The sequence below is a fragment of the Equus przewalskii genome, chromosome 13 (assembly GCF_037783145.1).
Source record: "Equus przewalskii isolate Varuska chromosome 13, EquPr2, whole genome shotgun sequence".
Classification (NCBI taxonomy): Eukaryota; Metazoa; Chordata; class Mammalia; order Perissodactyla; family Equidae; genus Equus; species Equus przewalskii.
Window position 1 is genome coordinate 30,018,577 of NC_091843.1, and position 21,046 is coordinate 30,039,622.

The window sequence follows — 21,046 nt, forward strand, 5'->3', positions numbered from 1 at the left end:
TACCTCTAGCCCAAGACACAATCGTTATAAACACTTTTTGATGTATTTTCTTCCAGACTGTGTGTGTGGGGGGTGGCATGTGTGTGAGAGGGAGAGAAAGAGAGAGAAAGAGAGAAAGAGATGGATGAATACTGAAATTATATGTAAAATGCTTTCACATCTGTTGTTGTTTTGTTTGTTTTGGTCTCAAACAATACTGTGGGCATTTTTCTGTAATATCCTATAGTGAAACCATAATTTTACCAATCACTTAATGCTAGAAGTTTAGATTATTGCCAATATTTTGTTATAATAATTTGTGATAAATAATTGCATGGATCTACATCATCTCTCTGGTTATTTTCTTAGAACAAGTTTCTAAAATCAAGATTGCTGGGTTAAATGGTATGAAAAATTAAGTTTCTAGATAATATTAATAAATTGCCTTCTAAACAAGTTGTACCAAGGAATACCTTTGCAATTGCTGTGGCCCTCTCCCACCTTTGTCTGCTCTGTATTTTGCCTCTACCTCACATTGTTGCAGATTTCCAGAGTGTTCAAGCTCATCCCAGAAAACTCGTGTGGGGTGAAGATCAGAAAAAAATTCATGAAAAGATAACCGTTGAATTTTAACTTACTCCCATTGCCCTTGTCCTGCCCCAAAGCACCAGGTACTTTTACTCATTCTGACGGGGAGGCAAGCTCAGTGCACAGCCTCTGCCATTGAACACATGGGTGAGAAGCTTGTCCTCTAGGATTTAGTTGCCCACCTATATTAAATAAAATGACTGACATGGTTCCAGGGTATCAGTTGCAGACAAGTATATGGAACCTGGTGACCTGGAAATGTTAATTTTCCTCTAACTGGTGAGTAGGTAACTTCAAAGAATGATTGACCCAGTATGACAACCACTATGCTTGTTTAATGAGCTAGCCTCTCATGGGATTCAAATTTGACATTTCTGAAAGCTGTGTTAACTTTTCTTTTTATTAATGTATGTGTGGTTGAATGCTATTTGAACCCAGGCAAATCTGAGAACACTAGACTCTAGCTATTATTAGGTTAATACTTCCAGATATCTTTGGTTTCCCTCCCAAAATGGGGAGCATGATTTGATGGAAATGAAAAGTACAAATCTTATAAACAACCACTGGGATTGTGTTTTTAGTGAGTGATTTTTAGTCCCTTTTCAAAGTATGTTGGCCGTCTGCATTTCAGCAGTCTTTGGGGAATATAGTTAGGAGTCAATCTGAAGTTTCAATTCACTTTGCTTGAGTATTTGGGGCACTTTTCTCCTTCTGAAGTGTTTTGAGGCATTGAAGTGAGAATACTAAGTTCTTTGATACAGTTTTTATTTAAAATTTTTATGAAGTATTAAAAAATAATACACAGGTTGTGACCTGAGTGTTCTGTAGATAAAATTTAAAGAATGCACAGCTGGTTGGCTGGCTGATTGGATGTATATATGTATGGGCAGTTAAATGGATAAAGGTTTGAGATAGTTAACAGGAGATTTAATTGCTTCCTCAGAAGACCGAGAGTATTAAGGTAGCTTCTAGAAACATCAAATTCCAATGATGATTTGGGACTGTAATATTAAAATCTACTTCTCATTTCCTTTCTCTTCTGTCTCAAAAGCCAGGGTGGGTGGGATGGAGTCAGAGAGTATGGATTAGGACAGCACAGATCCATGGGGACGTGATTCCAGGAATTCATCATGGCGCTAGTTTAAAAGGAGAAGATATGACAGAGGGAAGAATAGCTGCCCTGGAACCCAGAGTTAACAGAAGAGACTGGGAAAGTTCAGTGCTTCCAGCCGACATCTCTTAGAGTGACTAATATCTAATCTCATTCCAGTTCTATGGAATGAGTGTGGAGACATACTATGCCTTGGAAGTCAGAACCTTCCGGGCACTTTATAGCATGTAGGGGCAAACGTTTGGTGCAGTTCTGTTTGTGAACAACGTGTATTTCCCTATAGCTTCTCTGATCCTTGTAGGGTCAGAGATCAAAAATTTGGTAAAGTCTCCCCAGGACCTGAAGAACTCTGTGCACTGTCGTGAAAAATGCCAAAGCCATCTGATTATCGTACTGTGCTTCTGCTGCCAACATGCTTACTCAGTCCCTAAGCTTCCTCAGCACAATTTGAGATGGAAATTTTCTGATCAGAATTTTTCCTATAAGTGTTAGAAACTTGGATTTGAGCCCATTGTGCAGGCCAGGTTTGTTCTTTTTCCAGTTACTTGACAAGCAGGGTGCCTTTGAGGTACTCAGATGAATGGCCTTGATCTAGACATTGGCACATGTTGAAAAGGCAAAAAATATTTTCCTACTTTTATTTGACCCTTTAAGAAGATTAGTCTGTTCACACTGTTTGCCTGTGCTTATAAACCTTCATGTTTTCTGCCTATCCCTCATCTCCGAGCGTCTCCTAAGTGATCTTCAAACCAACCGGGCTAGCTTGTACTGAGTGCTCATTACCCCAGGCCATTCCTGCCTTCCTGCCCCCATGTGTGCTGTTTTTCCTTCCCTGGTACCTACGAGGCCTGCCTCAAATTCGCATTTTCCCATGAGGTTTTTCTTGAATTCCTCAAGTTCTTTAATCCTAACAACAATCCTATGATATATAGGTATTATTACCATTTCACAAATGTGAAAACTGAGGTCCAAGATCAGATAGCCTGCCAAAAAGAGGCAAACCTGCATAATGTCTCCCTGACCAGAAAGAAACTCCTGGAAGGCAATCATTATATCTTTACTTCTTTAGTTTATCCTACAGAGGACAGTGCAGTGCTTGGTAGGCAAGTGCTTAGTAAATGGTTTTCAAACCTGATTTGAGTTTGAGAATAGACTGATAATGACTCTGTAGTTAGGACAGTAGCTAGTTATGTATTCTTTACTTGGGAGTTTAAACTTGAAGTTTCCACTAAACATGTGGAAACCAGGTTCTCTTACCCACCCTAGAGTTTAAAGATCTAGGGGAGATGTCAACAGATGTGCTATATGATTTTTGCAAGCACTTGGAAACTGTACTGCCTAATTAAGAGTGTAGACTATTGTTTTTTCTTTCATCCATTTATTTGTTTATATGTTCTTCATTTCACTCTTTAACCATTTAATAAGTATTGGTTGAGCAACTGAAACCTCATTCACCCCATATGAGTTGTTATATGATGCTATCAGTATGAAAAAAATATATAAAAGGTTATTAACATTGGTTATGAGGGGGAGGGGAGAAGTAAGCAAAAAAAGACTGTAAAAAAATAAAAGGTAGTCACATCCATGATAAAAGAATATGTATAGTATGATTCCTCTTATATAAACTTCTGTGTGTGTACATAAAGAATTCCATGAAAAGAATGGCTACCAAAATATTAATGATGGTTATCTCCAGCTGATGGAATTTTAAGTAATTTTTACTATTTATCTTTTATATTTATCAATTTTATATTTTCTAATGTATGAAAGTTGTAAATAAGTATATACATGATTTACATGATAAAAACAATAAAGCTGTCATTATGGTGAAAAATAGTTCATAGAATGTCTACTGTTTGCAAAGAACTAGTCTGGATATCAAGGTAGTAAATATTCACCTGGGTTCTTCCTCTTACTTTGAAGTCACATTAATCATTCTTAAAATGAAAATTAGTTTGAACCCTGTAAGAGCAGTGATAAGTGGACGCTAGTAACTGTCAAATTCTGTAACAAGAATCCCATTCAAGCTGGTACCTGTAGGTCTGGTGAAAGGGCTTTGGCAATGAGCTCTGTCCTTGGGTTCAGGGCCCCTTTGGTCCTGTGTCTTGGCTGAAACAATAAAGGTAAGATGATATCTCTGACCTCAGCCAATCATTTCATAAGGGGGCTGGGAAAGGGTCTGGAGGAGTCAGTGAAAATCAATTGCGATGATGGAAAAGCCATCTAAGAATAAATGTCCTAGAGCCCGCGGGTCAGAGCCAGCCCCTCTGAACATGAAGGATCTCACAGTCTGTGTTTATTGATACAGAAGGTGGTTTTAATTACCCTGAAGGAATTTCTGGCATGTTTTGCCAAAGCCAGTCTTAAAATGTTTAATCAGTGGATTAGTGGCAACTAGACCTACTGGAGAGGTCTGCACATGGGGGCAGGTAGTCCGCTGTGGTGTATTGTGACATGGCTGTTAGTGACAGAGCATAGGTATGTTTTATCAGAGAAACACAGGCAGGGAAATACCATCATACACTCGTGAGATAGTCTTGGCTCTGGAAAGTATGGCATGTTTTATGTCTGAAGAGCCTTGGTTTCCTTCCCAGTCGTTGATCATGATCTAAGCAACCTGCATAACCTCTGTTTTTGGTATATTGAAAGTAAACTTCATAAGATGATCTAGAGCCAAAGTCTGAGTGATTAATCAAACAATCAGCTTTATAGCCCCACAACTAGTGACTTGAAAGGATGAATATGCCTTTACAAATACAGACCCAAGGAAAATTTATTCTTAAGATCTTTAGTTTTACTTGTTCGTGTTGACCTACAAAATATTTTAAGAACTGTAATAGGGAGAGCAGGATGATGGTGTCACATCATAAAACCATTTTAATCTGTCAAATTACTTGAGGGAAACCATAGTCCAAGATAAATGTAAAGGCACCGAGGAATTGTTTCCTTGATTTGTACCTCTTTGCTCTTGAATCTCTTGGTTGAATCTTTCCAATAAGACATAAAAACAATCATCATACTAAATACTATCTTTTATTCATCTCTCCAAATTTAACTCCAGATGGAATTTCTTTATTTTCCTCTCTGCATAAAAATGTCCTTCACACTATCCCCTTTCACAGCTCTTGCAACTAGTCTCCTCAATTCTACTCTCTAATGTAGACATGCAAGGGAGAATTACTGGATACCTTGAAATCCGAATAGGAACCCAAAGGCATCTTTGGTAAAATACATTGAGCTCCCTTTGTTAAGCTACTGAGAGTGTCTCTGTCCTGCTTCGTGACATAGTGGTTTGGTGATATTCCTTTTTGCTTTCACAGAAAGGTTCCTCAGGCTGTTTCTTAATGACATTCACTGATCTGGGGATTTGCCAGGCTTATAGGGAAGTAAGGCCATTGGAAATGAATCCCTCTTAACCATCAAAGCAACTGAGCAAATAGTTCTTTGCTTAGAACTATTTGTTCTTTGGTACAGCTGAAAATTATCAGTTTAAATAGTCCCCCTTCCTTCCTCTTGCCTTTTAAATTAGTCAGGAAACCAACTTGGCTAACCAGGTTGATACATTAGCAGCCAAATTTTAGGCAAGGAAGAAGTTACATAAAATAGTAATGCCATCTTATACTTGTGAAGGGGTTTTATATTTCTGCAAAGTATTTTCACAGCTCTTATCTACTATGCACAACAAATTTGGAGAGTAAGCATTCTTTCTTTTCATTTCCTCATTGAGGAAACTGAGATCCAGTGGAGCTAATCAACTTGCCCATGGTCACATGGCTGGTTTGTGGTGGAGACAAGACTGAGGTCCAGAGACGGTGATGCCTCAAATAGAGCTCTTTCCATGATATTAGAATACTAAATAAATCAACTTTCATTGAACTCCCAACTAGATCAAGTCTTGCAGTCTTGGAAAAAGGTGTTCATTCTTGCTGACTCTCTCTGCAAGATGTTGGCCACCTACATCCTTAGGAGAAGGTTCTTTGGGTAGAGAAAGTGCCATGGCTCTTTGATTGTGGGGCTCAGTGTGGGATGTCTCATTCCTAAGGCCATTCATTGTTACTATGGCCAAGTAGAAGAGTCTCTTGGGCCATACTCCTGGCCAGTGGTACAACCTTAAAGAACTAGGATTTGTTGATCATAAAAATATGGAGAAGCCATGGACTTAGTTCCATTTCATGACTGCGTACTGCACCCAAACATCTAACACACAGATACTTGCCATTTGGAAGAAGTAAGAAAACAGATATGAAAACAATGGATTTATCATCATCACCACCTTCCTTATCTCTGGAAATATAATGTAAGGGCAGGGGAGCTACATTTGCTAAGTGGTTTTTATGTGCTGTGTACATCTTTTGCTTTGTTTCCACTTAATTATGTAAGCAAGCAATTCTTTATTAAGACTGGCTTATTGCTTAAATCTTCTAACTGTAGTTGCCCATATGTAAAATCAGAACAATAGTAATAACTGCCTCCTATGGTTGTGAGCACTAAGTGAGACAGTAGTTGTACAGTGGTTAGTTCAGAACCCAACATAGATTGAACCTTCATTAAGTGGCTGTTTGGCTGTTTTTAGTATTTCTAGAAGCTATAAAGGGTCAGAAGTATTATTTGCACTGGACTGTGCATTCTTTCTGCCCTCCAAATCCATAGAGTTCAGGATTATACTAAAAATATACATAAGTGGTTAAGAACACTAACTCTGGAAACCAGTAGGTTTATATCCTGGCTCTACCACTTGCTAGTTCTGTGACCTTGGGCAAGTTATTCAACCTCCCTAAGCCCAGGTGCCTCCTCTATAGAATGAGGATAATAATACTTCACTTCCTAAAGTTGTTGTGAGTATTAAATATGACGTGTATGTCATATGTTCAGGACAGTCCCAGGTACGTAGTATGTAGTAACTGCTAAATAATATTAGGCTGTATTTTCATTAGTATTAATACAGTTATCTGTATGTCCTAAAGCATAATCATTACTGTCAAAAGACAGTTGTTTTGATTATAAGACAAAGAAATAAGTTAACACATCAACCTTAATCTTTGATCCAGTATCAGTTCTCGCTGGTGCGGATTGATCCCCTTTTAAATAATAAATAAAATCTCATATAATAATAATGGAATCTTATGAGAGTCTAAGCCAACTGCTGCCCTTTGCTGAGTATGAAATAAAGCATTAGGAGATTAGAATCCATTATCTACTCTGTGCACCATCAGTAGGATAGTTTTTAAAGGTAAGAGCTTTGAGATAGTAAAAAATTAATGGTAAGAGATTAATTATAAACCTCTCTTTCTATATAATGGTATATTGAAGCTTCCTATTAAGGCTTAATTTTGTTTTTCTAAAAAATCTTGCATCTCTATTATTGGTACTTCTTATCATATTGCCTTATTTATAGGTTCTCCTGAAGTATAACCTTGTACCTCTGAACACTTCGAGAGAGAGGAAGGGAGCCCCTTCCCACCAATGAGATGACCTACTCTTATTTCTGAATAATTCCAATTGCTTAAAAGTTGTTCTATGTATCAGAGCAGTCTCTGATTTTTTACCCATTGCTCCTAGCCCTACACTATGAAGACTTACCTCAAAAGCCTAGTGTCCTATGCACATGACCCCCTTCTTTAACTATGTGAAGACAGCTCTTAAGCACCCCAACCTCCTCAAAACTCCATGGATTGATTCCCTATGGCAGTTGTTTTCAGCTTTAATGTGTATTAGAATCACCGGAAGTGTTTGTTAAAGACAAATTTTGGGGGTCCTTCCAGGGTTTCTCATTTAATAGGTCTGGGATGAGGCCTGAATGTTTGCCCTCTGACGGTTTCCCTGGTGGTGGTGGTGCTGCTGCTGCTGCTTCCACTGGTCCAGCGCAACTCTTTGAGAACCACTGCCTTCTGAAACCCGAAGGCAGTTGAAACCTCCACTTTCAGTTGAGGAGGCTGAAGCACAGAAAGGTTTTGTGGTGTTGATTTCGTCACCTTATTAGGCTGGATTTTGACAGGCCAGGAGCAACCTCACACAAAGAGACTGTAGGGGGATCTGGGAGTGTATAATGCACCTGTGTGTTACCAAAAGTTGAAGCATCACTACCTCATGGAGTCTGGATCTGAACCCTGTGTTTGTCACAGGAGCCAAGGGAGAACCCAAGACAGAGAATAGTGGCACAATAATGAAGCATGAATTGTTCAGATGAAAGCACCTATGGAAATAAAGGTATTAGTATCATTATTTATACCTACTATTCTTAATAAAATAGCAATATGGAAGTGCTGAATAGTTCCAATTGCTTAAATGTTGTTCTGTGGGACCCAAATCAATTAATTCACATTTTCAAAAGAAAGTGTAGATAGGAAGCATCATTTGACTTATTATTTTAAGAACTAAGAACATGTTTTGATGGAATATTGTTACACAGTGATGACAAAAAATGACTGGTTATAAAATTACAAGGAGAGAGACATTAGGCTTGACAACAGAGACCATGCTTTCTAGATGCTAGACAGGTATGTAGAATAGGCTAGTGAGCCAGACAGATATATGAACTGCTCTAACAAAGAAAAGTCCTGGGGTCAGGAGAAGAAGGAGGGGACAATATGGGCTTCTTACTTTGTGTATGATGAAGAATAAAGGCTCTCACTAAATGGGTAATTTAGAATTAAAAAGCCAACCTAGAAATGGCTATGTAGGAAAAACAGTAACTTCTAACCTGTATAAATATTTGGAAGCCCTTTCAGTATAACCCCTTAGTCCCCCCTGATGTGGATGAGGTAGCACGAAGACCTCTGCTAGCCTTTTATATTCATTTCTTGAAACTGTGTGGTGAGACTATTGAGCTTTACAGCCTCCACATTTTGTTGTATTTTGGGGCGCTGGAAAATAAACTCTAGTACAAAAGAACTGTATATTTCTATTTAAGAAAAAGAATCATCAGAGATTCTTCCCTGAGGTGGAATTTGTATCAGAGGTAGATAGGAACTCTGAGATGTATCAAAGAGTATGACAGTGAGAAGAGAAAAGCTCCTTTTAAGAAAAGGAATGGGGAAAGAAACATATCCAAGTATTCATCATAGGGAAATAAAATTAAAAATGTGGTCAAAGACTTAAAGGGAGACGAAAATGAAGAGCAGCTGTGTATATTTATATATATATATGTATATATGTTTATGTATATTCTTCGTCAGCCTTTGGATAAGGATGTGTCAGGCACTCGTGTCCCAAGGGAACTATGCAACCTTAGTGCTTTCTGCATTTGTATAGATTGCACACAAGTTATATTTCTTAATGCGTGTTTTTCTGTAAGATGGTGAGAGAGCAGGGTTTGTTTTTAAATAATACTTTGGGGTGTTTGTGGAGTTCAGCTCTTTCCTTGCTATAGAAAATTTTACGTGTTACTTTCTGACCTATTTTAATAAAGGGTTTATATCTGTTGTGATTTCAATGTAACTTTCTTTCATTTCTACCAACCAAGTAACATTTTCAGTGCATTCTAGTATAGTATTGATTGGGGCGGCGGTGGAGGGGGGCGGTGTCTGAGTTTTATTTGCTTTACCCTCGATGACAGGACTTTAATGAAATGAGACTAGATAGGCTTTGAATGGACTTCCCCGAACCTTCCAACTTTTAGACCCTCTGTCCTTCCTCCAAGAGGGACCAAGAGAAGAAAGATTGAAGTATTTTGTTATTTGGTCTTGTTTTTCTGGTCTGTGTCATGTCAGACTCAAAATTTCCAAAAACACAAAAGCTGCAAGTGAGAAAGGGATAGTTCAGAGTCAGAATTTTAAGAGCTTGTTGTGAGGAAGAATACAAGGATGAGTGCCTGCTTTTCACTGTGCCTCATCAAGTCCAAATGTTTCTGGAAAATCCTTTCGAAGTACAAGGAATGGCGCCCTTTTCAAAATGCTAAGGGGTTGGTGACTATGTAAGCATTGTGCCTAGCTTCGTGAATAAGTGTGAGGTATGAAATGAATAAGAGTGTGTGTGTTAACACAATTTAAGAGTCACTTCAAGGTATTATCTTCATACGTTAAGCTACTTTCTTCAGAAATGGAATCCATTAGAATTTGACTAAGATTCCCTTGAGCTTTCAACATGAGATTAAGATTATTTCATAGCAGTTTAAGGCATGAAACCATGTATGGCTATCTATGATTTCCCAAAGTGTGCTCCAATGAGAAATAATCCTTTAATATGTGGTGGCAGATTGGTACAAAAAGAGTCTGCCATCTATCGTTTTACTTATTAAGTATTTATTGAGCATGTTCTATGTTCCTGGTGCTATGCTCTGCACTGGGGATGCAAAGGTGTAGGACACAGACTTGGTCTCTTCTGTTAAGGAACTCCGGGTGTAGTGGGGGATACAGATAGGATAACAGGTAATTATAAGAAGTTCTGTAATGGAAGAAGGACAAGGGGCTGTAAGATGATGTAAGAGGGCTTAGAGGAGGACTCCTGAAGAAGATGGCTAAGCCATGACCTGAAGGATGAGGAGAAGGAATCAGTTGAAGGGAAGAGGAATGAAAAGTGTTCCAGGTAGGGAGAATGGTGTGGTCAGAAGATAGTGGGTTTGTTGTTTAGTAGTTGGGTGACTTGAGGAAAGACTCTATTTTGGTGATTTAGTTTCCTTCCTTTGGGTGATGGTGGTGGTGACAGAGATGATGGCCATGGTGGGTGGTGGTGGTGGTGAAAGAGGTGAAAGAGATAAATAATAGCAGTTAATATTTCTTGAGCACTTATTATATGCCATGTTTAATTTATATTAAGAACTTTCCATGCATTAATTGCCTGTTTCAGTTTCATGGTTACCTTATGAGGTAGCCATTGTTATCTCTGTTTTACAGATGAGGAAAGTGAAGTTTAGAAAGGCTAAGTAATTTGCTCAAGGTCACCCTGCTAGTAGGTAGAAAAGCCAGGATTCGAAAACAAAGAAGTTGCCTCTAGAGCCTGCATTTTCCATCATTACTATGCTGTTAATAATCTAACTTTTTCTTAGGGCTGATATACAGATGACCGGGATAACTCGTTTGAAAGTCCTTTTTAAACTGCATGGAACACTATACTATCATTGTGCCTATTGAACTCAGGCGTGAGTCACATGCTCAGCACCTGGCCTAGAATAAAAAGTGAAAATGGTTTCAACAATATATGGGCTGCTGTTACTTGCCTTGTTAGCCGCTCCTCTAATTCCATGGCCTCAGCACGTTAGTAGTCAAAAGTGGTGTTCCCTGGGAGACATTTTTTGAAGCAACAGAACATTAGATGAGCTGGACCATGGGTTTGCTCCCAAATGGCAATTGCTGTGCTAGAGAGTCCTCAAACATTTCTGAGATTGTTAATCTGTCAGTCACTCCATGCCCCTCCATGACTGCTCAGCACAAAATGACAGAGACTTGGCAATTATCCACTTCTGTTCAAGAATCTTGACTTCTAATAAGGATAGTCAAAAGCCTCATATGGACTTTTAAAAATTCTGGACTACCCAGTTGACCATGTATATATATTCTGTGCCCTGCCTCCGCTTTTTTGCCAAATAGACTGTGTTCCTGTCACCTAGTTATTTCTGACAATCCCCAACATGCTGTTTGCATTTATCTGCACTCTAGTTAGCCATATGTTGTGAACTTAGGACTGTCTGTACTAGTATCACACAAGCAGGTCCATTTTGCTAGCTAAGGCATTAGCAGCCATTGGGAATAATTGAGAATGTTCCGGGAGAGGCGGTTGCACGTTCTGGGCACAAAGAGCATGCCTCCACTACGAAAGGAATAGCTGGTTCTACAACAGGAAGATCAACAATGAAGCAAAATAATAAATCTTTTGCATCATAGTTCACTTCTGGAGGCTAATTGTTAGTTTGTTTAAGTCTCGCTTGGGGCCCGATGGGGGGGAGGGGGGCGGGTCCCTTTGGAAGCTTGATTGAGCTAGTGTGAAAGGAAAGACTGTGTAATTCAGATAGACTAGTGAAATGCAAACAGTTTCATGTATTAATGGTCACTAATGACTTGTAATCAAGCTATGATTGGTTAGGTTAAAAACAAAGATGCAATTAGTTTATTTGTTCAAGAGTGTAAGCAGAAGAATTTATCAATCTGCTGGTTATTCTTTTCCATTGGAGACGGCGGGCTGGAGCATTAGTCTTGAGCCATGGCACCTCGGGCTGCCATTGTCTGTTACTGAGATTCTCCCAGCTTTCTGACCGACCTCTTATAAGTCTGCAGTCTTTGTCAAAAGGGGATGAAGAGAGTGCTGTTCTTGGTGTGCTTTTTCTGTGGCTTTTCCTCTTGGTAAGTGAGCCACTTCAATTTTCACTTTTCTTTTTCAGCTCCGCTCTGGTCCCATCCTTCAACTGGCTAATTTTCTCAAAGTATCACCATTCATTTAGCAAATATTTAACACATAATTATTGAAGGCCAGTTAGGCTCCAGACACTATCCTACACCTTAAGGTTTATATTGGTGATCAAGAGAGTCTTGGCTCAATCTTTGCAAAATTTACAATCTCTCCATAGATGTCTTTGGGATGTTCTGTACCACTAACTACTCCTTGAATTACTTATCACTGAAACCAAATGAAAAACTCTTGGCATAAAACAGATGCTCTGTTGAGATATGCATCTTAGAGAACAAGGCACTTTGATTCTTTGGGTACCTCTAAACTGACAATAGAGATTTTTGAGGGATTATAGTGACTCCTTAGAAAAGATATACCTTGTCTTTTGCCTAGTCTTTTATTTAATTCAAGGAAGTGCATACATTTAAATCCTATGGGAGACCATGACATTAAAACAAAATCCTTTAATCCTTTATCAAGTGAAGACACTATGATCTGTTTGATACCACAGAGCAGTAATGATGCAGGTTATCCCCATGAGGCATTTGGATCACTTAAGATTGTGCTGAAACAGTGGGAATGATCTTATTCACATAGAACATGGCTTCTTTCCTTAGCAGCACTAATCACATGCTAATCTGAAATTCACTAATGGGACATTGCTATCAGTCTTTGTTGGCTCTCTCATCCACTAGAAGTTAAACACCTTGTGTCTCTTGCTCAGCATGTATCCCAAGGTCTAACACAGTGCCTGGCAAGTTATATATATATGCTCAGTAAATATTTGTTAAATGAAGCCCAGGCACAATCATTAGAGCTTGAAAACCAATAGAGGCAATTGGGATATTGTGAAATAAAGCAAAATTACTTGATAACAGTGATCTTAAGAATTAGGACTAATAGATGATCAGCACCATAGTTGACCTCTTCTGGATAGGATTGTTTTTTCATGTCCCCTTATGTCCACTTCCATATAAGCATCTATTTCAACACATTAGTGACCCATATGATAAAAGGGACCTCCTGTTTCTCTTTGGAAACTAATAAAGCCTAGCAGTGATATTTCTTATACTTATCATAAGGGTGACCAGTCAAGTTTCTGGTGTGAAATGACATAATCTTCAGAATCCAAAGAGGAGATTTAATGTTCAGGAAAGCCTTAACCATAGTGTGGATGCATGGTGTGATCATTTTTCATTCATTTATTCAATTAATATTTATTGGGCACTTATTGTGTGCCAGGCATGGGGTTAGGTGCCAGGAATATGGAGCAGCAAGGCCCTCTGGGGAAATACATTAATCAAAGAATAACAGAGATAAATGTACAATTGTAACTGTGATGTGCACTGTAAGGAAGAGTCTGTGGTGCTATGAATGTGTGTAATACGAGCTGGACCTGGACAGAGAAAGCTTCCTGGTGAAAGGGTGACTGTGCTAAATGCTAAAGCCATAGTAGGACTTAGCTCCGTGGAAGAGGAGATGAAAGGATGACCCAGGCAGAGAGAACTGCATGTCCAAGGGCCTGTAGCAGTAGAAGGAGAGGGAGAGTGTGCTCAGAGAAGTGGAAGGTGACCCATGTGCCTAATGTTCCCACGGGGTGGGCACCGGACAGAAGCCACATCTTGCAGAGTCTTGAGGGTATATTAGGCCTTATTGCTTTTTATCCTAGGAGCAAAGGGAAATGTTAAAATGTTTAAATGTGGGGAAGGTGGAGAGCAGTGACCAAATTTGTTTTTCAAAAAGATCATTTGGGCTGCAGTGCAAAAGAACAGATTGGAAACGATCCACAACAGATTTAAGGAGACGAGATTTGTTCATATGAAACTGACACAGAATCTGCATTATGTATGCCCATGTGAGGCATTCCCCGTCTAAAGCACATACCCTTCCAAGAGATTCAGGATGCGCTCCTCCGTGGTATAATAGAGACCTCTTCAGATTTCCTGTGTCACGCACACACGCTTCCCCAGACCTAAATTAGCATCATTAAAGCAGAGTGTCACGTTGGAGCCCAGGTCCCCTTCTAGCTGATGCATCACTTCAGCACCTTTCCCTTTGTACTTTACCCAGGTCTTATTTTCCTTCCCAGAAGTGTGAGATTGGTTTTTCTGCTGTGCTATTAGAGTGATCCCCCACTTAGAGACTAATCTGCCATGGCTTCGCGCCTGTTTGTCAGGAACTTCGAGAATATATTAAGATATTATACAGGGTACAAGCTCGATTTTGACAATGATTATGCCTATTATCTATTTAAATAAATGTAAATTGCTGTGGAGAAACAAACCATTTTATGGCACTTGAATCCTTTTCAGGGAAGCCTGAATCCTATTCGCGTGGCTTAGATGTATTACTGTCATTTTTTCTTCACAGAGTTGAAAAAACACACTTAAATCAGACCTTTATTAGTGCACCCGCTTGTACTGTTTTAGTGATTTTAGTCTTTCAAATCTGTATTTGGTAACACTTGCAAATTTATCTCTAGTCCTTTCCAGAACTGAAATTATTGGGTAAACTCAACCGTAAGTCAACATGTGCAGTATATGTGCCAAGCACTATACTTGGCATACAGCAGTGAATAAGGCGCTAATGCTGCCTGTAGGAAGCTTACAGTCATTTCTCACTGTTTGAGTGAGAATTTACAGATAAGCAAAGACAGGAGGTTGGAATGATCCATGTGGTGGTGAATTAAGAGTTGGAGACATCAGTAAGAGCTCATGTTTAAGTTTGTGTAGATAAACATAATTACATATAGAAATATTTATAAGTATGTGTATACTCACAGGTTTGTATACATACATATATTTCTTTCTGTGTCGGCTGGGAGAGCCTAAAAGAAATGACATCCCATAGCAACAAGCACAACCAGCACCCAGCTCTCGATTTCTAAAACCGTTCTCCAATAAAAGGAACCAGGAATCCTTGGAGAAATGTCAGATTCTAGGACTAGGGAAGGAAATATACAAGATGAGCCCGGAGCCCTATGCCGAAAAGTAAGGAAGTGCTCAAAAAAGAAAAAGAAAAAGCCTACACTGATGGGAGTGTGTCAGAGGGACACAGGAGCCAGGTGAGCTCCCGATGGCTAAAGTGGAACAATTTAGCAACAAAATAAATAAAGTAGTATTTGATTATATCCCAAAGTATTAAAAAAAAATCCATGAGTTCAACCTGATATAAATCATTGAATAAATTAATAAATGGGAGCGGAGAGAAAAATCCCCCATGCAGAAGAACTCTAAATGAATTATATGGATGACCCAGGCTGAAGGAGCGTAACAAGTGGGCGTAGCTCCCCACCCATTAAGTATGGGCTGCACATAGTGACTTTTTCCTAAAAAGTACAGTTTGGAAAGGGGGGAGGGGCAGGAAGAATAACTTTGCAGAGGAGAAATCTGACAAACACTACTTCAGCTAGGTGATCAAGGTCCACATGAACACCAGGAGTCACGTGGATGGTAGGTACCCTTGATATGATGTGATGAAAAGGGTACTTTACCTCTGTGATCTTCAATCATGAAAAAAGTCAGGCAAATTCCGATAAAGGACCATCCTATAATATACCCGACGAGTACTCCTCAAAACTGTCAAGATCACCAAAAGTGAGGAAAGTCTGAGAAACTGCCACAAGGAGGAGGAGCCTAAGGAGATACGACAGCTAAGTGTAATGTAGTATCCTGGACGGGATCCTAGAACGGAAAAAGGACATTAGGTAAAAACTGAGAAAATGTGAATTACACTATGGACTTCAGTTAATAATAATATGTCAATATTGGTTTATTAATTATAATAAATGCACCACACTAACATAAGATGTTCATAATAGGGGGAACTGTGTAAAAAGCCTATGGGAATTCTCTGTTCTATCTGTTCAGTTTTTCAGTAAATCTAAAACTTTTTCAAAATAAAGTCTATTATAAAAAATACAAAAAAATTAAAGACTAAGAAGCTTACAGTTTAGTGAAGGAAGCCAGATATATAGAGAGTGATGGGGAGAAACATAATGGAGCATCTGACTGGTCTTTCAAATCCTGACTTGACCACTTTGGGCAGGTTACTTAACCCTTCTGATCTTCTATTTCTTCACCTCTGAAATAGTGATAAAACCTGCTGAAAGTCAATATAGGCTGTAAAGTCAAACTGCAGGAGCTCAACCCCCCAGCTGTGGAGCTGGGTGCTTTACTAACCCTATCTGGCTTCAGTTCCTCATCAATAAGTGGGATAATGATAGGACCTACATACCTCAGAGAGCTGTTGTGAGGTCTGGGATAATGTATGTGACATGCTCAGACCAAGTCCTGGCACACAGTGCTAGATAAATGTAAGCTGCTGCTGCTGCTCTTCTCACAGCTTTATGGTGAAGACTCGACAGGATAATCATGGAGAGTGCTTAGCGCATGCCTGGCATGTCATAATCTCTCTTCCAGTGGTGGTGGTGGCAGCAAGGAATAGGTTCCTGGAGGCCAGAATGTGCCCTCCCCTTGAATCCTGCGTGCCAGACACAGTGGCCTTCTCTAACCCTACACAGAGAACAGAGCAGGTGTTGACTAGATAAAAAGAGGGTGGTGGGTGTGGGCTTTGGCAGGAGGAACAAATGTCCAAAAGTGAAAGGAAACATGGCATGTTTATGGAACTTCAGAGAGTTCAGAATGGCTGGAGTGTGGAGTCTGAGGAGGGACGAAGAGGAGAGGTAAGTCGTCCAGAACTGACGACTGGATTAAGGATGTGGACTTTATCCTGGAGTCAATGGAAAACTGCAGGCGTGTTCTAAGGAGGAAGGTAACAAGACTGACACTCTAGAATGATCACTGGCTGTTTGAAAGAAATGAATTGGAGGTAGAAGACCAGTTAGGAAGCCGGTTCACTTGTACAGGTGAGAGATTGTGGTAGCCTGGATTATTATAGTAACTCTGGAAGCAGAGTGAAAGAATTCGAAGGCTAGCAATAGGGCAAATAATGGTCGTACAATTTTAGGAAGATCTTTTTCTGCCCAGGAATCTGATGTATTATAGTGTATGATACCTGGATGATTGCCTAATATCTACATTAGCTAAAAAAAGCTGTAGGATAACATTAAGAATTTTAGGCAGTGACTTTGAAACTTCTACATATTTTCCACCCCCAATGTATACCATGATAGATAGTTTAAAAAAAAAAAAGCATAAACATAAGAATCAGATTAACTTTGAAATGCGGAGTGGATAGGGAAGTATTCTAGAGAAGCATCATCCAATAGAAATATAATACAAGGGGCTGATCCTGTGGCCAAGTAGTTGAGTTTGCACGCTCTGCTTCGGCAACCCAGGGTTTGCCAGTTTGGATCCTTGGTGTAGACCTAGCACTGCTCATCAAGCCATCAAGCCATGCTGTGGTGGCATCCTACACAGAAGAACTGGAATGACCTACAACTAGGATATACAACTATGTACTGGGGCTTTGGGAGAAAAAAAACAGATGGAGATTGGCAACAGATGTTAGCTCGGGGCCAATCTTCCTCACCAAAAAAATAAAAAAAATAATGTATATATATATAATATAAGCCACATATGTAATTTTAATTTTCTAGTAGCCACATTAAAAATAAAACAGGTGAAATTAATTTTAATAATTTGAATAATGTTTTGTTTAATCCAGTATATTGACAATATTATTTCAACATGTAATCAAAATAAAAATTATGAATTAGATAATTTGTATTATTTTTCTCATGTTGTCTTCAAAACCTATGTATATTTTGCACTCAGTTCAGACTAGCCTTATTTCAAGTGTGCAGTAGCCACATGTGGCTAGTGGCTATTATATTGGACAGCACAGGTCTAGAGCTTCCAAACTCTTTGTCAAGAAATCTTTTTTAAACAAGTTAGTCAGCATTTTTGCTTTAATATATGCACGTGGGAAACAGAATTTAGTGTACATGCTCAAATTGCCTATTTCTTTCACTCAATAAATATTTACGAAGTGCCTACTATATGGTAGTGGAACACCTACTATATCAGAGCTGGCTGTGGTTTATACACTGGAGTTCTGATCATGAGTTGACCACATGGTGCCTATACTTCATGAAGCTTAGAGATCTGTGGAGGAGACATGCAAGTACAAAACAAAACCCAATAAATGAAATAATCATAAATTATGCCAAGATGAAAACAAATGAGGGACTGAGATGCTGGATAACCATGGTAGGATTGCTTTTGATAATCTCAGTTGAGTTGACATAAGCTGAAAGATAAAGGATGAAAATGAGTCAGCCACACAAAGATTTGGGGCAAGAGTAAATCAAGTAGAGGAAATGTGCAACATGTGCAAAAGCCCTGAGGCTTGTGACATGTTGAAGGAATCTGAAGAAAATGAGTATGACTGAAGGTTGGTGAGAAGGAATGAGCGGCCTGAGATGAGTCTGTAGAAGTGAGCAGGGGCCGGGTCTCATTGGACTTTGAAAGTAAGAATTTGGATTATTATTTTAAGTGCTCTGAAATCTAAAGGATTTTAGGAGAAGGGACTTATTGATTATGAAGATTGCCTTAACCTCAGATCACTGTGTAGGCTAAAGATAAAGATTCAGTCAAGGGACAGATGGAAGAAAGTTTGTTCTGCACACCTCACAAGGTTATTAATGAGAGAAAGATGGAACAAGGTATGTGAAAGTTCTGTGAAGACTGTGGAATGCTGAAAAGAAAAGAAAGGAGTGTAGGGGCTAAACCCAGCTGGCTTTGTGAGCTCTTCTTTGTAATGGAATTGCATGTTTTCAGTGTCCAGGGTGTCTTCTGAATGACATCTCAAATTTGTTTTCAAAAATTAAGTTGCACAGAGTCATGCTGGGTGTGCAGGTCTTCTGTCGTGCCTGTGGTTTCTGGTTTTCCAGATAAGTGGTGGGCTGTTCCTGAAATGAATGCTCGCAGATGCATAGTGACATCTTGCTGGGGGTCCTGCCAACAGTTTGTGTGTATGTAGAAAGAGCAAGGATCCGAGAAGGCTGAGAAAGAAGAGGATCTCTTATTTGTCTCACATTTTGGGATATTTCAATCTATTTTTGAAATCATTATCTCATGGTTACAATAACTCTGTAAAGTAGGTGAAGCAAGCTGAACCGTTTCCCAATTATGGAAGAATAAACTAAGGCTTTGAGAAGTGAAGGGTCACACCGTTAGTTGTGGCCAAAATGGACAATGAGATGATATCTTCTAACTTATACTTTTTTCTATAGTGTGAGACACCACCAGTGGCTTTTCTGATCCTACTTCAATCTATTACAAGACCCCTCTTTCAGGAAGATATGAAATAGGATCTGAGCTCATTGGGAATACCTTTTCCTTGGGACTGTTTGAAACCTAATCTCCTGTACTCTATCATTGCTGGGAGGAGTGAGGGTGGGGCAGTTTCATGCTTTCCCTTATTGATAAAGCAATTTGATTGTAAGCCTCAAAGTAACAGGGTTTATATACTTCTCCTGGGGTAGTGCTCAGTAGAGTACCAAGTGTCGTTAGATAGCTACTAAAAGACGATGCAATCAAGACCCAAGGTGGTCATTATTCACAGAGTCTGGCACCTGGATAATTTTTAAGTATTAGAACTGAGAAAAATCTGCATTTAAAAATTACTTTAATCTAATTTATTAGAGTCTATGAGTCAGACTTTCCAACAGTTAGTACTTGGTTGTTATTAGCAGACAAGAAACACAAATTTTTTTTCAAGTGTGTTGTTTTTTCTTTTCAAGTTATGGTTGGAGTGAAGCCATTTGGAAATGATATAAATAGAAATCTGACCCCAGTAGATTTAAAATACAGGCTCTAAAACTTTTGAGGGGACCAGGGATTGGGAGCCCTCACGAAGCCCTTTGAGAATCTGGTGAAAGCTAAGGCTCCTCTCTACAGGGAGAAGAATGCTGAGAAAGCCATAAACATACAATGGGCCCTATAATTTCAGAGAGATCGTAGGTTCCCATGAAGTTCATCCCTCAGTGGCTAGTCAAGCATTTCTAATCTAGAAGACTGAAGAAAGTTGAGGTGAACAAATGTGCAGAACATAACTGAGGCGTGAATGTGCAGTACTTTAAGAGGAGGATATTAGATTTCATGCCAAGAATGGAGTGCGGTTGTTCTGGCTTCCGAATGGTGTGGCTAGGGAATATGGATGAGGCCTGTCTCAGAGGGCTCACCTCTGAAGCTTGTCCAGTCCAAATAGCATGTAGAATTTTCAAAGCTTTCTAACGTCAAACCTCTTCATTACTAGCCTGATCTGATTCCATTTCTAGCTGGTAGGAGGGCAGCCCTGCTGTCTGGGTTGTGATTACCTCCTGCCCACAGGAAAGTTTGGGAGGTAGGAGTGAGAGATTCTCACAATTAGAAAATGCGAATAGTGCATAACCCACGCATTTCTTTTTCTTTTCGTTTTTTGGGGAAGTGGGTGGAAGAAGCAGCAGAGCCAGGTGGACTGAACTCCTCCTTTGAAGATGCTACAGTGATATCTAAACCAAATATCCTTTACCCAGGAATAGTGAATGCTGCCTTTTGGATGAGATGGGACCCAGGTAGAATTTGTATCAGTGAATAATTAAGGAATTGAGAGACGACACATGCATTCAGAAAGAGAAGGCAGGCATGATTGCAGTTAGCTGCGGCTGTGTTTTGATGCATTTGATCTTTATGTACAGAATCCCACGTTTTTCCCCCAGAAGCCTCCTTGACTATGCCAATCTCTTCTGATTCCTTATCTGAGAGACTCTATTTCATAATTTAATGCTTACAAAATAGCATATTTGCCACTGTCATTTAATATATCTTTGTCTTGTTTCTTCTCCCTGAGAACAGACATTATATCTCTCCTACTAAAAGTAAGCGCCATTGGGTCTGCCCGGTGGCATAGTGGTTAAGTTTGTGTGCTCCACTTCGGCAACCTGGGGTTTGTGGGTTCAGATCCCAGGTGTGGACCTGGCACTACTCATCAAGCCATGCTGTGGCCTCATCCCACATACAAAATAGGGGAAGATGGGCACAGATGTTAGCTCAGAGACAATCTTCCTCACACACACGCAAAAAGAGTAAGCTCCATCAAGTC

General features: G+C 39.4%; 1 protein-coding gene across 16 annotated transcripts in view; it reads left to right on the top strand.

The window, feature by feature from the left end:
- The window catches only part of PPP2R2B (protein phosphatase 2 regulatory subunit Bbeta), a 436,961-nt gene that overhangs the window by 182,064 nt on the left and 233,851 nt on the right, over nt 1–21,046 (top strand). For 4 of the 16 annotated variants that reach the window (XM_070569303.1, XM_070569306.1, XM_070569304.1 and 1 more), the window contains one exon: nt 7,801–7,885. The exons of the other annotated variants lie outside the window; for them this stretch is intronic. In XM_070569303.1, the coding sequence (XP_070425404.1) occupies nt 7,849–7,885 (37 nt within the window). In that variant the 5' untranslated portion in view covers nt 7,801–7,848. The remainder of the gene's footprint in view (nt 1–7,800; nt 7,886–21,046) is intronic. 16 annotated transcript variants of the gene reach the window in all.